This window comes from Anomalospiza imberbis, chromosome 21 (genome assembly GCF_031753505.1).
Source record: "Anomalospiza imberbis isolate Cuckoo-Finch-1a 21T00152 chromosome 21, ASM3175350v1, whole genome shotgun sequence".
NCBI classification, from domain to species: Eukaryota; Metazoa; Chordata; class Aves; order Passeriformes; family Viduidae; genus Anomalospiza; species Anomalospiza imberbis.
The window spans coordinates 10,049,465-10,065,933 of record NC_089701.1 but is presented as its reverse complement, the minus strand read 5'-3'; the positions used below and the strand labels follow the sequence as shown (position 1 = coordinate 10,065,933).

The 16,469-nt window shown below is 58.9% G+C and overlaps 3 protein-coding genes across 3 annotated transcripts; all 3 read left to right on the top strand.

Annotated features, from left to right (window-relative positions):
* Positions 1-1,588: 1,588 nt before the first annotated feature.
* On the top strand, positions 1,589-5,607 carry POLE3 (DNA polymerase epsilon 3, accessory subunit). The gene is made up of 5 exons (XM_068211586.1): positions 1,589-1,654; positions 1,808-1,883; positions 2,485-2,570; positions 3,281-3,399; positions 3,871-5,607. Exons 2-5 carry the CDS (start codon positions 1,818-1,820, stop codon positions 4,029-4,031), a joined length of 432 nt encoding a protein of 143 aa, XP_068067687.1. The 5' UTR covers positions 1,589-1,654; positions 1,808-1,817; the 3' UTR covers positions 4,032-5,607.
* A 1,009-nt stretch (positions 5,608-6,616) lies between these two features.
* On the top strand, positions 6,617-14,176 carry ALAD (aminolevulinate dehydratase). The gene is made up of 12 exons (XM_068211584.1): positions 6,617-6,640; positions 9,934-10,075; positions 10,252-10,302; positions 11,000-11,096; positions 11,426-11,561; positions 11,675-11,758; positions 11,938-12,026; positions 12,318-12,373; positions 13,057-13,144; positions 13,604-13,690; positions 13,814-13,943; positions 14,023-14,176. Exons 2-12 carry the CDS (start codon positions 9,963-9,965, stop codon positions 14,094-14,096), a joined length of 1,005 nt encoding a protein of 334 aa, XP_068067685.1. The 5' UTR covers positions 6,617-6,640; positions 9,934-9,962; the 3' UTR covers positions 14,097-14,176.
* Positions 14,177-14,223: 47 nt separating this feature from the next.
* HDHD3 (haloacid dehalogenase like hydrolase domain containing 3) lies at positions 14,224-15,564 on the top strand. Its single transcript, XM_068211585.1, has one exon. The coding sequence runs from the start codon at positions 14,697-14,699 to the stop codon at positions 15,411-15,413; it is 717 nt and encodes a 238-aa protein (XP_068067686.1). The 5' UTR covers positions 14,224-14,696; the 3' UTR covers positions 15,414-15,564.
* Positions 15,565-16,469: the final 905 nt, after the last annotated feature.

Here is a 16,469-nt window from a genome sequence, read left to right as displayed (position 1 = left end):
GTCCCACCACCTACAGCTGAACCTGTCCCTGCACCACCACCTGCACCTGTCCCTGTACTACACCTGAACCTGTCCCTGCACCACCACCTGCACCTGTCCCACCACCTACAGATGAACCTGTCCCCGCACCATCACCTGCACCTGTCCCTGTGCCTTCAGGTGAACCTTCACCATCACCTGCACCTGTCCCTGTGCCTTCAGGTGAACCTTCACCATCACCTGCACCTGTCCCACCACCATCACCTGAACCTGTCCCTGCACCACCACCTGCACCTGTCCCACCACCTACAGCTGAACCTGTCCCTGCACCATCACCTGAACCTGTCCCTGTACTACAGCTGAACCTGTCCCTGCACCACCACCTGCACCTGTCCCTGTGCCTTCAGGTGAACCTTCACCATCACCTGAACCTGTCCCTGTGCCTTCACCTACACCTGAACCTGTCCCTTCACCTACATCCAAACCTGTCCCAGTCCCTTCACCTGCACCTGGCCCTTCACCTACACCCGAACCTGTCCCCGCACCATCACCTGCACCTGTCCCTGTGCCTTCAGGTGAAACTTCACCATCACCTGAACCTGTCCCTGTGCCTTCACCATCACCTGAACCTGTCCCTGTGCCTTCACCTACACCTGAACCTGTTCCTGTGCTTTCACCTACACCTGAATCTGTCCCTGCCCCACCACCTGAACCTGTCCCTGCACCACCACCTGCACCTGTCCCTGTACTACACCTGAACCTGTCCCTGCACCACCACCTGCACCTGTCCCACCACCTACAGCTGAACCTGTCCCTGTGCCTTCAGGTGAACCTTCACCATCACCTGAACCTGTCCCTGTGCCTTCACCTACACCTGAACCTGTCCCTGTGCTTTCACCTACACCTGAACCTGTCCCTGCACCATCACCTGAACCTGTCCCCACATTATCACCTACACCTGAACCTGTCCCTTCACCTACATCCAAACCTGTCCCAGTCCCTTCACCTACACCCGAACATGTCCCCGCACCATCACCTGCACCTGTCCCTCTCCCATCACCTGTCCCTTCACCTATACCCAAACCTGTCCCCACACCATCACCTGCACCTGTCCCTGTGCCTTCAGGTGAACCTTCACCATCACCTGCACCTGTCCCTGTGCCTTCAGGTGAACCATCACCCAAACCTGTCCCTGTACTACACTTGAACTGGTCCCTGTACTACAGCTGAACCTGTCCCTGAACCACCACCTGCACCTGTCCCACCACCATCACCTGAACCTGTTCCTGTGCCTTCAGGTGAACCTTCACCTACACCTGAACCTGTCCCTGCACCATCACCTGAACCTGTCCCCACATTATCACCTACACCTGAACCTGTCCCTTCACCTACATCCAAACCTGCACCTGTCCCTCTCCCATCACCTGGCCCTTCACCTACACTTGTCCCTACACTTGCACCTACACCTGTACATACATATACACGTACACCTATGCACGCCATGCCTGCCCCTCTCCCTGCCCTTATCCTGCTCCTATGCCTCTCCCCCTTGTCCTTCTCCCTCCCGTTCCCGCTCTCCGAGCCCGTCCCTCAGGCCCCGCCGCCATTTCCCGCCTGTGGGCAGGGCCGCGGTGCGCGCCGGGAGCGGGCGGGGCGGCGGCGGAGCGCGGGCTGGGTACGGCCGGGCCGGGCCGGGCCGGGCCGGGATCGTCGTGTCCACCGAGATCCCCCGTGTCCACCGAGATCCCCCGTGTCCTGAGGGCATCCCGCCTCGTCCCGCCGGGATCCCGCCTATCCCCGCGCCCCTGACGCCGCGTTTGCCTTGCAGGAGGCCCAGGATGGCGGAGAGACCGGAGGACCTGAACCTGCCCAACGCCGTCATCACCCGCATCATCAAGGAGGCGGTGGGTGCCGGGCCCCGCGGCCCAGCGGAGCGGGGCATCTGGAGACCCCGGCCCGTGCTGTGTCCCCGCCCGCCGGGCTCTGCCCTGGGCTGTCCCCCTCGGGTACCGGGGCTGCAGCACTCACTGCAGCGTCCCGAGGGGTGCAGCCGCACCGGTGCAGCGCGGCAGCAGCGCAGTTCCCGCGGTGGCACTGTGAGAACCAGGCCCCCTAAAACTTCAGCACACAAGTCCGTGTCTATATAAAAATCCAGAATGATTCCCTGTGCTTAATTTAGCACGTGTTGTCTGGAGCCGTGAGGTGTTGCCGAGTGGACCTGGGCCTGGCAGGCATGTCAGGAGCTGGGCAGTCACAGGATGAGTTCCCTGGAGACAGTGGCCAGACCCCAAACGCCAGAGTCACTGGGCTTGTGCTCAGCTCCGTGCCTTTGAGGGACACATTCCTACTGCCCTTGGCTTCCAGCTGGGAGCAGAGCTCCTGTGACAGCCCCCCAGAGCAGTTCCCAGTTCTGAGCCCCCTGAGTGCCTTAACAAACTGACACTTCAACTATGGAGTTTAAGTCGTTTTTAGCAGCTGCTGATAAAAGTTGGATTTGTTTTTCAGCTTCCTGATGGAGTCAATATTTCCAAAGAAGCCCGGAGCGCGATCTCCCGAGCAGCAAGTGTGTTTGTGCTGTATGCAACATCATGGTAAGGACTTGGTGCAGCAGTCACTGGGGCACTTGATTGATAATTCATCTCTGCTGGCCTGGGGACTCTCTCCCAGTGTTGGTTTTCTGTATTGCCTGTTTATATAAATAAACCACTGCCAGGCTGCAGCAGGTGGGTTTGGACTGCCCAGAGCAGCCCATGGGAAGGTTCTGGACACAGCCATGTCCCAAAAAGAGGGGTCCCAAACTGCCATTAACCTTAGAATGTGGCTGCACAGCCTTCCTGGCAAAGGCAGGAGCACTTGATTCACTTTCAGGCTCTTCATCATGAAGCTGTGTCAGGGCAAGAGCTGCCACAGAGGACACAGTCACATTTTTGGGGTGGCTTGGCATATTCTCTGCATCTTCTCTTCTCTTCTCTTCTCTTCTCTTCTCTTCTCTTCTCTTCTCTTCTCTTCTCTTCTGTTGTGTACTTCTATGGAACCCTAGCCCTTCTAGGGCTCTATGGAACTGTCACAGCCAAGGCTCAGGCTTTATCCTCCTGCTTGTAGAAAAAGTCTGTGCAGGCAGAAACTAACACTGGGAAAGCACAGACAGCCAGTGCAAACAAAAATGTCTCAAACCTCCTTTAGTAAATGATAAAAAACCCTAAATGTTTAGGGGATGGCTTTTTAAAGTTGCTCATGACTTTAATAAACAAGATGAAATTGCCAACAGTCCCAAATTACCTCTCTTTTTGGTTCTGCCTAGTGCAAATAACTTTGCCATGAAGGGGAAGAGGAAAACCCTGAATGCTGGGGACGTGCTCTCTGCCATGGAGGAGATGGAGTTCCAGAGATTCGTGGCCCCTCTGAAGGAATCCCTGGAAGGTACTGTGCTCCGTGGGTGTCCAGGGACTCTGAGAGGCACCAAGTCCTGTTTTCCTCCAATGCTGGACAAGCAACACTTATTGCCTGTCTTGTTTCTCTTCTCTTTGCCCAGCATCCTACCCTGCAGTTTGCCTGGGGAGTAACTAATGTGCACCTTAACGGGACTGGGATAACATTATTGCACAACTGATGAGGATTGAGAAAGTCTCATCTGCTCTCACTCCCCTATTATGTTTATCTAAGGAAAGCCGTAGGTGCTGCCTGTAAATGTGACCTGCGTCCTTTTCAGCATTTTTCTGCTGAAATTTAACCTGATTTCCTATGGAGCTGCTCAGCACAGCTCAGCTCATAGGGTGAGTTGTGCTCTGAGTTCCCTGCTCTCCTCAAAGCCGGGAGAGCAAGTGGACATTGGACCTCAGCCACTGACCTGTCCATGCCAGCGCCAAGCCCTCACTGTTCCCTCTCCTCCAGTTTACAGGCGTGAGCAGAAAGGAAAGAAAGAGGCCAGGAAAGATAAAGACAAGAAGGCAGACTCGGAGGAGCAAGATAAGAGCCGAGAGGAGGACAATGATGACGACGATGAAAGGATGGAGGAGGAAGAACAAAACGATGAGGAAGAGGTGGACAACTGAGCTTGCTCGTGGGCAGGGGCTGGGGTGTGCTCAGAGGGATGTAAACGCTGTAAATCGACCTTGCTGCGTCCCCTCGTGTATCCATTAGAACTTTGTACTGCCCCTCTGTGGCCTGTAATTTGTACATAAAGGACTCGTGCTGAAGCTTTTCCCGTGGCAGGGTGGCTCCTCCCTGTGCCTGGGGGGCTCTGTCCCTCCCCAGGCTCTGGGCAGGCACTTCCTGGGCTTTTGATGCTGGGCTGGCTCTGAAAGAGAGGAAAAAAGAGCTGGTGGGTGCTCGGTGCAGAAACTGGCCAGGAGAACGTGAGACTCTTGATTATGAGGGGCTGAATCCAATAGATCATTCACTGATCCCTGCTGGGGTGTAGAATGTAGGTGATGATGTCCAGAGGCTTGGAAGCTGCACATTGAAGCTTTTGATCCAATTGAGTTGTTTTTTTTCCTTTGTTTCCTTGCATCCTGGCTGTGCCTTCTCTCCCTGCTGTACTGTGACAGTGACACTGTGTCCTCCAGCCTCAGCAGCAGCACAGGGTGGCTGTACAGGGACCACGAGTTCACTCACTGACTCACCCAAACTAACCTAAATCTGAAAAACGCACAGTGACGACGGGGTAAACCGTACACTGAAAGTGTCTTTGAGAGCCCTGAGAGACAAGGAGGAGATTGATTTAAAATCTGAAGCACAAGGAGGGGGTAAAATGGGGAGCAAGGCTGCAAACAGGTGGCTTTGTGCAGTGCTGGAGGTGTGACAGGTCAGTGGTGGCACTGGGGTCTGGTGGTCTCACCTGTCCCCCTGCAGCAAGCTGAGATGTGGTAGAGCAGAGCGGTGAATTGTGGTGGTTGTCTTTTCCCCTTTTCCCAGTTGGGATGAGCTAATTCCATCCAAGGGTCTCTCTGTAGCCTTTGCTGGTCATTCCAGGGACATGGATGCCTCTGGGAGGGCAGCAGGGGCAGGGTGTGCCCACCCAGGGGGCCCATGTGGTTTCACAAAAGGCTCCTGCAAGAAGGAAGTGTTGAGAGAAGCTGTTGGTATCCCTTGTGCTAGTGTAGGTTTGTACTTTTCCTCTTGAACTCTTAGTTCTGATGCATTTCTCCCCCAGAAAGTTTTAGATACATTTAAAACCCCCAGGTTGTGATGGTGTGCAGTTTTAAAATAGCACTTGTGAGGAATCCTGGATCCTTTCCACCAAAAAAATTGGTGGCAGCTACCCACAAGAACCACCCTGCCTTCCTGCTCTCCTGGCACGCTGGATTTTCACACGCACACAAGCCCAGCTTCTGAAAAGAACTGAACCAACACAGATTTTCTGCTGTCTAGTTTCTGCTGCCATTCAGTCAGGCTGTGGAAAGCCTGAGCTGATTATGTGTTCCCCACCTTCCAGCTCTTTTCCTCTCTTTTTTTTTTTTTCTCTTCAGCACATATCTGGGGTGCATATTCCGGAAGGGAATGAGATCTAATTAAAAACCAGATTTTTTTTTTTTTTACAGAAATGGGAGTCTCGTATTTCGGTCAGTTATAAAATGAGCAGGTTGTGGTTGCATAAGTGGGATGGGAGCAGGAAATGCTCTGGGAAATGATTTCTGGAGCAGCTGACATGGAGGAGGGTGAAGGGAGGATGAAGGCTGCTGCAGCCTGGCCTCCGTGTGAGAGGAGGGAGGGACTATGGAAAGGAGGAGGGCATTTCCAGGTCACTGATGTTTGCTGGGGGAAGGAGCTATCAGTTCCCCCTGCTCCAGGGAGAGGTTCCCGGCTGGGGGAGGGCCCAGGATCTGGATCCAGGGTTTCTGCACTGGAGCAAGCCAGGGAATGATGCTTTGGTGGGGGAGCTGCAGAATGTCCTGCACTAAACCTGATCCGGGCATCACCCCTGCTCTGAGGGACCAAGGCAGGGCTCTGGGCTTCCTTGGGCTGGGCAGACCCCCAGCACCCCAAAACCCAGCTCCAGGTGCCTCTACAGCACCCCAAACCCTGCTCCACACTACCACAGCTCCTCGGCCATGCTCCTTAAACCAAACACTGCAGCACTCCAAACCCTCACAGCACCCCAATGCCCTGTCGCGGCCACTCTGGAATCCTAAAACCTGGCTCCAGGTCCTCCCACAGCACCCTAGAACTGGACTGCATAAGCCTCCAGCATCCTAAAACCCTGGTCCATGCCTCCCCTCAGCACCCCAAAACTTGTCTCTGGGTCCTGCAGCACCCAGAGCTTTGCTCCAGCCTCCATGAACCCCCAAAACTCGCCTTCTGGTCCCCCTAGCATCCCAAAGCCCTGCTCCATGCCCCCCAGAACCCCAAAACTTGGCTCTGAGTCCCCCTTCAGCACCCCCAAACCTGGCTCCAGGTGCCCCTAGAGCACCCCGGAACTGGATTGCTTGGCCCCTGCACCCGCAGCACGCCGAGGCCGCGCCCCGTGTCCCCCCGGGCCCATCCCTGCTGCACACCCCAAATTCCCGCTCCGCCATCGCCCCCGTCCTCCCGCGCCGCCTTTCCCGCGCTCCGCCGCGAGACTTCCCGCCAGCCCCTCCGCGCGGGCGGAGCTATGCTGATTGGGGGCGTGGTTATGCAAATCGAGGGCATTGTCGCACGGCTGGAGCGGACGCGGCGATCGGTGAGTGCCGGGACCGGGACCGGGAACGGGAACCGGGCTGGGGCTGGGAGCGTCCGCCCCTCCTCCGGTCCCCGACCTCGGCCCCTTGCAGGGCTGCCGGGGAATGACTCCAGAGACGGAGCCCGGCCGCGCTTGGGTGCAGGCAGGAAGGGCAGCCCCGGGTAACGCAGCAAGGACGACCCGTGTTTTGCTCGGTTTTGCTCCGTTTTTGCTCCGTTTTTGCTCGGTAACCGTGGCAACGGCGGGGGACGCAGCGAGCAGCGTGTGATGCTGCGAGCTGGCGTCGGTCCTGAGCTCCCGCTTGTCCTGGGGTGTAACTCCAGACCCCTGAGCATCCCCGTTCCCGTCCTGGAGCGAGAAACGTGCCCTAACAGCTTGACTTTCCTAGGTAGCTCTTAATGAACCTGTAATAACTTGGCCTTCGTTAGTGGCTGTTAATTGACCCACAGCTGCGTTGGCTGCCCGGGGAGCTCCAGTTTCCTAGAACCCCCGATCCGTCCCCAGCTGGGATTTTGGGAGCTTGCATGTCCTTGAGATTTAGCTAAATAGTTGAGCTCACGTCTGAGGCCACGTGTGCTTGTGTGTCCTGAAATGCTGGGACACCTCTTGCTGCCAAGATGAGGCGAGATGAGGGAACAAACCCTCCCAGCTCGTGGCGGGCTGTCGGGAGCCGGAGCAGCGCCGTGTCTGCCTCCCGCCCGTCCCCGGAAATTGTCCGGTCGGTGCCGGTGCCGAGGGCCGGCGTGTGCCGGATTCTCCCACTGGGAATTTGCTTCCCGTCCCTCGAGAGCAGCGAGGCACCCGGGCAGTGCCGCGGGCACGGGCTGGGCACAGCTGCGGGTTCGGGTGCTGCGGCTTCGGACCAGTCCCAGTGGAAGGAGCGAAGGTGAAGCCGCTCTGCTGCCGACCTGTCCTTGAATTCCTCCGGTGTGCGCGGAGCAAAGAGCTTTAGAAAGACAGGTTTGAGCCTGGGCTGTTGGAGAAAGGTTAATTTGCTCTGCCGGGATCTCGGGGGGAGTAGCCCCAGCCCAGGGCGCAGCGGGTGGCGCAATGTCCCCGTGGCACATTCTTGCAGCCTCGCTCCGCGGCCCTGCCCTCCTTCCCTGATGTCCCCAGCTGTGCCACCCCGGTGCCCTCGTCCCGCCGGGTGCCCTGCGCGGGCAGCAGCTTGTCCTGGACGTGGGGCTGGGAAGGAGGACCCGGCCCGGCAGCCTGGGACACACCCGTGCCGCTCTTATCTTGGCACTGCAATCCCACCCGGTCCCGTCTCCTGCTCGCTCCAGAGCGCGGTTTCTGGAGCTGTGGCCTCTATCTGTCCCATCCAGTCAGGTGACTCTGGTCCCACCCGGCCTCCTCCCCTCCCTCTGGTGGGATTAATTGTGTAAAACATTTTTTGGATTCTCGAGGTGGGTTTTGTTCACTGAGCCCTTTGTTTGCCAGTCCTGCCTGGAGCCAGGCGCCTGCTGGAGCTGCCAGCTCTGGTTCACCCGAGGGCTGTCCCCTTCCCTGGAGTAAGGCCTGGGCCAGCAGCGTTCCAAGGGCTAAAAATGGCTTGCCAGGGGATGCCATGACGCTGCCAGCATGCCTGTCAGCTGCTCTGCATCCCCCACGAGCACCACCTGATGTTTTCATTTGGGGTTTTCATATGTATAAGCCTCTAACCAGGAGGGGCCTTTCCTGATGCCCAAGCAGAAGTGATTCCTTGGGGTATGAGAGGCTCGATTCCAGCCCTGGACTGAACACAATTCCCCTTTGTTCCAAGTGTCCTGTGCACTGGGGTGCTCTGACAGAATTTGGCTTCATATTAGAAGATCTTAAAGGTCTTGAGTGTGTAAAATAGGTGAAACACTTCATCCTAAAGGTTTTCCAGAAGGACTGAGCCATTTCCCAGCTCTATTACTGGCTGGTGTCATGGGTGCTGGTGTAAAACTTCGTCCCCTGGATTCTGTGCTGAGAGCTGGAGCTGTGCCTCCAAAGGGACTCTGATCCCACTCTGTTCTCCAGAGAGAGTTTGGATGCAGGCTGGGGGTCGGAGAGGTTTACTGCCTAGAGAATCCCTCCTGGGATGGACCAAGGCTGCTCCCCTGAGAGGGGTCCCATCCTCCTGCTGCTCCATCGCCCTAGGGAAGCCCTGCCCTGCCCGGGACACTCACAGGCATCCACCTGCTCTTTCAGAATCCCATCTCAGCTCTGCTCCTGCCCACCTCCCTCAGGCTCAGCTCCCAAAAACCTACGTTCTTCAGCAGGAACTTTGCTTTGTCTCCCAGTGCACCCAAACTCCTCTGCACAGGGCGTTCAGGGGATGTGGCCCTGTGTGAGCAGCCAGAAGTCCTTGGAGCTGCTCTGCACAAACAGTCCCTTGTTGGGGTCGTGCAGCTGTTCCTCTGCACTGCAGCCAAACACCTCGTCCCAGGAGAGCTCCCTTCCCACGGCCCCTTCCATCACATCCACCAGCAGCATGGTGGTGGGAATTGAGCCCTCATGGAAATGTAATTCTTAATGGGCTGATCACAGAATTATTACTAGATCTGCTAGAGAATAAAACATTGCTACAGAAGAAGTTTCAGCCATGAGATAGCTAACGATTGATTTATGTGTGAATTTTGTTATCTCTGAAATCAGTTTTGCCTAAATCCAGATTTTTTTTTTATCCAGCAGTAAGTGGCCACTGGAGTAACTGTAAGAGTTGTGTGAGAGCTTTAGAGCCCTGGATGGTCCCGTGCCTCTCTCCTCCAGTGCCCCTGGAGGTGCCCCTCTTCTGTAACTGCACCTTCACACTGCAGCCATAAATATGTGGTGCTGCACAGAATCATGGAATGGTTTGGGTTGGAAGGAACCTTAAAGATCACACAGAGCAGCTCTGTATCCTCTCCAAAAACTGTATCCATACAAAAACTGTCACACAATTTCTCAGCACTACAGAAAAGTACAGTGAATGAAGAATGACGCTCTTGGGGTTCAGGGAAAGGAACCTGCGGAGGGTGAACGTGATTCTGCTGGGGGAGGTTGTCAGTGGCTGGAAATGGGGGTTTCATGCACAGAACTGGGAGGTTTGCAAGGAGGAGTCACTGACGCCCCTGTTAATGGGAAGGGCCGTGCTGTGACTGCTGATGTGGGTCCTGCAGCACCCCAGGGTGCCCAGGGTAGGTGGGGTGGAGCTGCCTGGACTGCAGCTCATGGCCTGACATGGGACAGGGTCAGTCCTGCCGTGGCTGCCTGGATCCCAGCCCCTCCTCACATGTGCCAAGAGCAGCAGCTCACCAGGGCCCCGCTGGTTTCCTTTGGTGTTTCAGAGTCTCCTTCCCTGACAGCAGAGCCCACCATGCAGGCAGACTCCGTTCTCCACAGTGGCTACTTCCACCCCGTGCTGCGCTCCTGGCAGTGCACGGCCACCACCTTCGATGCCTCCAACCTCATCTACCCCATCTTTATCACGTGAGTGAGCCCCAGCTCTCGGGTGAGGGATGGACCTGCCTCAGGGTGTCTGGCTGGACCCATCCCTGCAGCCCCTGAGCTCTTAAATAGGTTCAGCGTTCCTGTGGACAAGTCTGGGAGAGAGGCTTCCTTCTCCCACCGAGTGCTCACGTCTCTGTCCCATCCACCTCCCACAGTGACAGCCCTGATGCCGTGGAGCCAATTCCCAGCCTTCCTGGACAAGCCAGGTATGAATCCAGCCCCGCAGTCACTGCTGTGCGCTGTGTCTGAGGAGGGTTCATTTATGCCCTGAGCATGAGCCAGGGGGAGGCTTCCAACTCTGGCTCCTGCTTTGGAGATCTCCAGCATCAGACAAGGTGGGAATGTTCACCCACTAAAGGAGTGGAGGGAATCATGCAGGGAATGCTGGAAGTGTCAAGACTGGGAGGGACAGCACCAGGGTCTGGCTGTGTCCCAGAGCAGTCCCAGGCTGTGTGGGCTGGGCACACAGGGAGGCTGGAAGTGAACAGGGTTTCCAGCAGCAGCCAGAAAACCTCTGCAAGGATGTGGGATCTGGTCCTGCACTGGATCCCACTGGACTGGCAGCTCCCCTCTCCATCTGCTGCACATTAGCAGGGCTTTGGGCAGGAGTGCTGTGTTGGGAAAGGGGGCTGGAGCTGCACCAGGGACACCAAGATAAGGGATCCAAGGGCAGGGTGTGCCCATCCCTCCAGAGCAGTGTCCATGCCAGGCAGATAGTGCTCCTGGAGCCCCAGATAAGGGCTCAGATTGTTCCTCCCAGTGTTCAGGCACCACCTCCCCTGTACCTCCAGCCACTGCCTGGTGACACTGGATTGCTCACAGGGCAGCATCCCAGTCCCAGGGCAGCTCTCCCCACGGAGCAGGTCTGGGTGCCTGGCAGCTGCTTCCCTTTGCCCTGTTCAGGTATGGAGTGAACAAGCTGGAGGGGATGCTGCGGCCCCTTGTCGAAGACGGCCTCAAGTGTGTGCTCATCTTTGGGGTGCCCAGCAAGGTCCACAAGGTCAGTGCACGTGTGTGGGGGTGCTGGGATAGCCACAGGGCTGTTAGAGCAATCTGGGGGGGGTCTCCTGATCAAACAGGAGCAGTTCAGGGTCCCTGGCTGTGACAGGAGAGGATACTGCAGAGACACCCAGAAAGTCCCCAGAGCTCTGCAGGTGGCCCCTAAAACTTGTCCTAGTTGCCCATCACCCTTTTCCCTCAGTGGGGTCCCACCATCCAGCCTTACAGGGTCCCACAGTTTCAGGAAATGCTTCCTGGGCAGAGCTGCCGCTACAGAGGAGTTGGTGGGAAGTGTCAGCTGTGCATGCTGAGGTGTTTCTGTCCTCACAGGATGAGAGAGGCTCTGCTGCTGATGCCGAGGGCACTCCTGCCATCCAGGCTATCAGGAAGATCCATTCCACCTTCCCAGAGCTGCTGATTGCCTGCGATGTCTGCCTGTGCCCTTACACCTCGCACGGGCACTGTGGTGAGCACACTGCTGCTCTGAGCGTCTCCTCAGCTTGTCCCCAGAGCCACACTCCCCTGGGACTGAGGGACCAAGCTGTCCCTCCCCTGTGTAACCCCAGGTTTGTCTCCCAGGCATCCTGCGTGAAGATGGCACCATCCAGAATGAGCTCAGCTGCCAACGGCTGGCAGAGGTGGCGCTGGCTTACGCCAAAGCAGGTGGGGAGCCCTGGGCAGTGACACCCCAGTTTGGCTCTCACAGAGCTGCTCCTCTCTGCTTTGGGCAGACCCAAAAGCAGACTGGGCCTGGCTCCAACTGGGAGTGCTGCCCTGCCCTGTTCAGGCAGCACCTGAGCCTCCAGTGCTTCCCAACATCCCTGTCCTGTCCGTCCCTGCAGGCTGCCACATCGTGGCCCCCTCGGACATGATGGACGGGCGCATTGCAGCCATAAAGCAGGCACTCATCTCCAACGATCTGGGCAACAAGGTGAGCCAGGGACCTGTGTGTGCCACAGGCACGAGCCACCTCCATGGGAGGCTGCAGCACAGCGGGACAGGGCAAGTGGCAGGAGAGGCAAACCTCCCCTTGGTGCCACGGGCATTGCCCTGCCCCGGCACAGGAGGGGAATGTCCTTGGCTGGAGGGGAATGCCCAGGCTTGGTGAGGTGCCAGATGTCTGGCAGGGGGAAGGTAAAGCTGTGGGAGGGAATCTCTCCTGTCCCAGCACTGGGATGTGGCCCTGAGCTCACAGCCCTCACAGCCTCTCTCTGCCCTCCAGGTCTCAGTGATGAGCTACAGCGCCAAGTTTGCTTCGTGCTTCTACGGCCCCTTCAGGTGGGTCTGTCCCCCAGCCAGGTGTGCCCAGCTGGGGCCAGGCTGGCTGGGAGTGCATTCCCAGGGAGTTATTTGAGAAAGGGGCTTGCCCAGAGCCTGGGCTGCACGTGGGGCCACATTGGTCACTTTGCAGCACCCTATTCCTACTTCTCCATGCAAAAAGGAGACAAATGTACCTTGCCCAGGAGAGGCTGGCTGGCAGCAAGGTCACTGGAGGGTGATCTTCCATCCCAACCCTTCACCTGCTCAGGTGCTGGTGGCAAAAGAGGCAGTGAGGGAGCTGCCTGCAGCTTCCAGGAACAGTTAGGAGTCACAGGAGTCAATGTTGTCCCGCAGGGCGACTTCAGGGACAAGCCTCAGCTTAGTCAGCTGTTAGACCTTGTCCGAAGAACAGCCTGACCCTGGCAGGGTATCCCTGAGGAACCTACCTTGGAAAAGAGCCTGATACTTTTTTACCCAGACTCTGGGCATGAGGAGGGCTGTGGATGTTGAAATAGCTCCCAGGGCCAGCCCGGACCTGTAGGACCTCCCAGAGCAGTCTCTGGGTGCTGAACTGCATCAGGAGTGCCCCCTTGGTCTGGCTCAGTGGCTCAGATGCTTGTCCTGGCCTGTCCTCATGTTTCTGGAGCTGTATGAGGTGGGAGGCAGGGGTTCCTCACCCCCTGCCCTCTGCCCCTCTGCAGGGACGCGGCGCTGTCCAAGCCTGCCTTTGGGGACCGGCGCTGTTATCAGCTGCCCCCGGGCGCCCGCGGGCTGGCCGTGCGCGCTGTGGTGAGTGTGGGCTGTGGGGTGGGACACCCTCAGTGGGGTGAATGTGGGCTCTGGGGTTATGCCTGTGGGGTGGGACACCTTCACAGGGGGCCTGGGCGATTGCACCCTGCAGGGCTTGGGGCGAGCAAGAAGTTGGGAGGCAAATGGCCAAGGGTGTTCCTCTTCCATGAGCCCAAGAAACACGAGGCCTGGGCAGAGCTGGTCCCAGTGTGTGCCCGAGGACTGAGCACTGGGAGCATGCAGTTGCTGTCCCCACGCCCTGCTGTGGCTTGGGGTGTCAGGTGCAGGGACACGAAGCCATCAGCTTTCCCCAGACACCACGTGTATGGCAGGGGGAGCACCAGCCACCTTGGCCATGAGGGGCTCACAGCCTCCTGTGATCCCTCCTGGGGAAAACCACCACGGCTCCAAAGTCCTGGACAAAAACAAGCTGTTCTTGTCCCCGCGCTGCCGCGGCAGGACCGGGACGTGCGGGAGGGCGCGGACATGCTGATGGTGAAGCCGGGGATGCCCTACCTGGACCTTGTGAGGGACGTCAAGGCTCGGGTGAGGCCCTGCCGGGCAGGGAGGGCTCTGGGTGGGGGCTGTGGGTTCTGTGCGCCGGGACGGGCGCTGGAGCACCGGGGGTGTGCGGGGAGGGCTGTCCCCGGCGCTGACCCGCTCCCGCAGCACCCCACGCACCCGCTGGCCGTGTACCACGTCTCGGGGGAGTTCGCCATGCTGTGGCACGGGGCGCAGGCCGGCGCCTTCAGCCTGGAGGCGGCGGTGCAGGAGGCGATCACCGCCTTCAGGCGCGCAGGTGAGGCTGCGACCCCCCTGTCCCCCTCTCTGTCCCCCGCGTCGCCCGGGGCTGGCTCCAGCGTCTCGTCTCTCCGCAGGGGCCGACATCATCATCACCTACTTCACACCGCAGCTGCTGCGCTGGCTGCGGGAGGCGGCGGGCCGGCACTGAGTGCAGCCACTGCGGCCGGGGCGGGTTCTTCGGGAGGGGAGGGAATTCCGGGATGGGCGGGTGCTCCGGGATGGGCGGGTTCTCCGGGATGGGCGGGTTTCCCGGGAGGGGCGGGTGCTCTGGGAGGGGCGGCGCTTCCGGGCAGCGGCGCCGGTGGGCCGTGGCGCTGCTCGCACCCCCAGCCCGCAGCCCCCGCGCACCGGGAGTTCGGCCCGGTGAGCGCCGGGACCGCCCCGCACCTCCGGGACCCGCGGGGACACCGCGAGTCTGCACCTAGGTTCCAGCGGTGCTCCCGCCCCGGACACCCCGGCCGTGGCCCTGACCCCCACCCCGGGTCCATCCCCGGTGCCCCAGCTCGCCCCGTCTGCGGCACCCACGTGGGGAGTGTCACTGCCCCGGCCTGGCAGACTCTGCCCCTGGGACTCGGAGCAGGGTTTGCCCTCGCTGCCGCGTCTCCATGCTGACCCCAGAGGGGCCCTGAGCCCCGCCGGAGGGACACCGACGCTCGGACTGAGGTGGACAAAAGGCCGGGGTGCCCGCAGCCCTCTGATGTGACTGGCACCGCGAGGCTCGGCCGTGTCCCCCGGCGCTGCTGAGGCCATGCTCAGGCTGCGCCTGCTGACCTGGGACGTGAAGGACACGCTGCTGCGGCTGCGGCAGCCCGTGGGCCAGAGCTACGCGGCCGAGGCCCGGGCCCACGGGCTGCAGGTGCAACCCGAGGCTCTGGGGCGCTCCTTCCGGGAGGCGTACGGAGCCCAGAGCCGGCGCTTCCCCAACTACGGCCACGGCCAGGGGCTCAGCTCCCGGCAGTGGTGGCTGGATGTTGTCAAACAGAGCTTCAGGCTCTCGGGCGTGCAGGACGAGGCAGCCCTGACGAAGCTGGCTGAAAAGCTCTACCGCGACTACTGCAGCCCCAACAACTGGGAGGTGCTGCCGGGAGCCGCCGAGACCCTGAGCCGGTGCCGCCAGCTCGGCTTCCGCATGGGAGTCGTCTCCAACTTCGACAGCCGGCTGGAAGCCATCCTCTCGCAGTGCAGCCTGCGGCACCACTTCGAGTTCGTGCTCACCTCCGAGGCCGCGGGCTTCGCCAAGCCGGACGGGAGGATCTTCCAGCAGGCGCTGCGGCTCGGCGGGGCCCGGCCCGAGCAGGCGGCTCACATCGGCGATGACTACAGCCGGGATTACCGGGCGGCCCGGGCCGCGGGCATGCACAGCTTCCTGCTCAGGGCGGCCGGGCAGGGCGAGGGGCCCGAGGTGCCCCCCGAGCACGTCCTGCCCACGCTCAGCCACCTCCTGGCTCGCATCGAGAAGGAGTAGCTGCGGTTCAGAGGGGTCCAGTGCTGCTGCTGAGAGCTGAACTGTGCTGACATGAAATTTCTTGCTGCCAGGTGGGCAGGGAAGAACAGCAAGTCTGAGCTGCCTATGGAGCAGGAGTTGTGTTCATGTAATAAAGCATTTCTGATACCCAGCAGTGGAGCAGATGTGTTTCATGGCTCTAAAAACACCACAGAAGAGGATCAGCTGTGGTGTCTTTCCCTAACAGGGCTGGGTCTGGGTCACTCCAGAGGCTGATTCTGGCAGGAAAGGGAGGCAGTTACTGAGGTTTATCCCTTCTCAGTCACCCCACGGACAGGCCCAAGCATCCCCCAGTGCAAGTGGTGACCCTGCCCACACAGAGCACCCAGGACACCCCTGCCCAGGCCCTGCACCCTCAGTGTACCCCACCTTTGCCACCTCACCAATATCCCCCCCTTCCCAACAGCAGAAGGCAGGCAGGAGGTGCCTGCAGGTCTCCTGCTGTGGGCAAAACAGCCTGGAGCTGGGCAATTTCACTTAATGAATTGCCAATTAACAAACTTTACTGATTTGGGTAGTGAGAAATAAAAATGATCCTCTAAAGAGGATTTTAAACCCCAGGATTTTAAACCTCTCCTTCCTCCTGCCTGCTGCTGTCAGCTCCCCATGTTTGCACCATGTTACACTCAAACCCCACTCCCTTGGGACACTCAGTTTTGGTTTCTTTCTGCTGGTCTTTGCTTGTTCCTCTGCCTGGACATGGCCACAGACCCTCAGCAGTGCCCCTGTCCCAGCATGGATCCCCCACAGGGGACAGTCCCTGCTCTGCAGTGAGGTAGCTCCTCCCAAAAGTATCTCCAGCTGTGTCCAAATCAGGGAATCACAGAATCATTTAGGTTGGAAAAGACCTTTAGGATTGAGTCCAACTGTTCCCCCAACACTGCCTAGGCCACCATTAAACCATGTCCTCAAGTGCCACATCCACAACACCTTTCAAATCCCTCCAGAGATGGTGACTCCATCACTGCCTTGGGCAGACTGTGCCAGGGCCTGACCACCCTTCCAGTGAAGAAATTT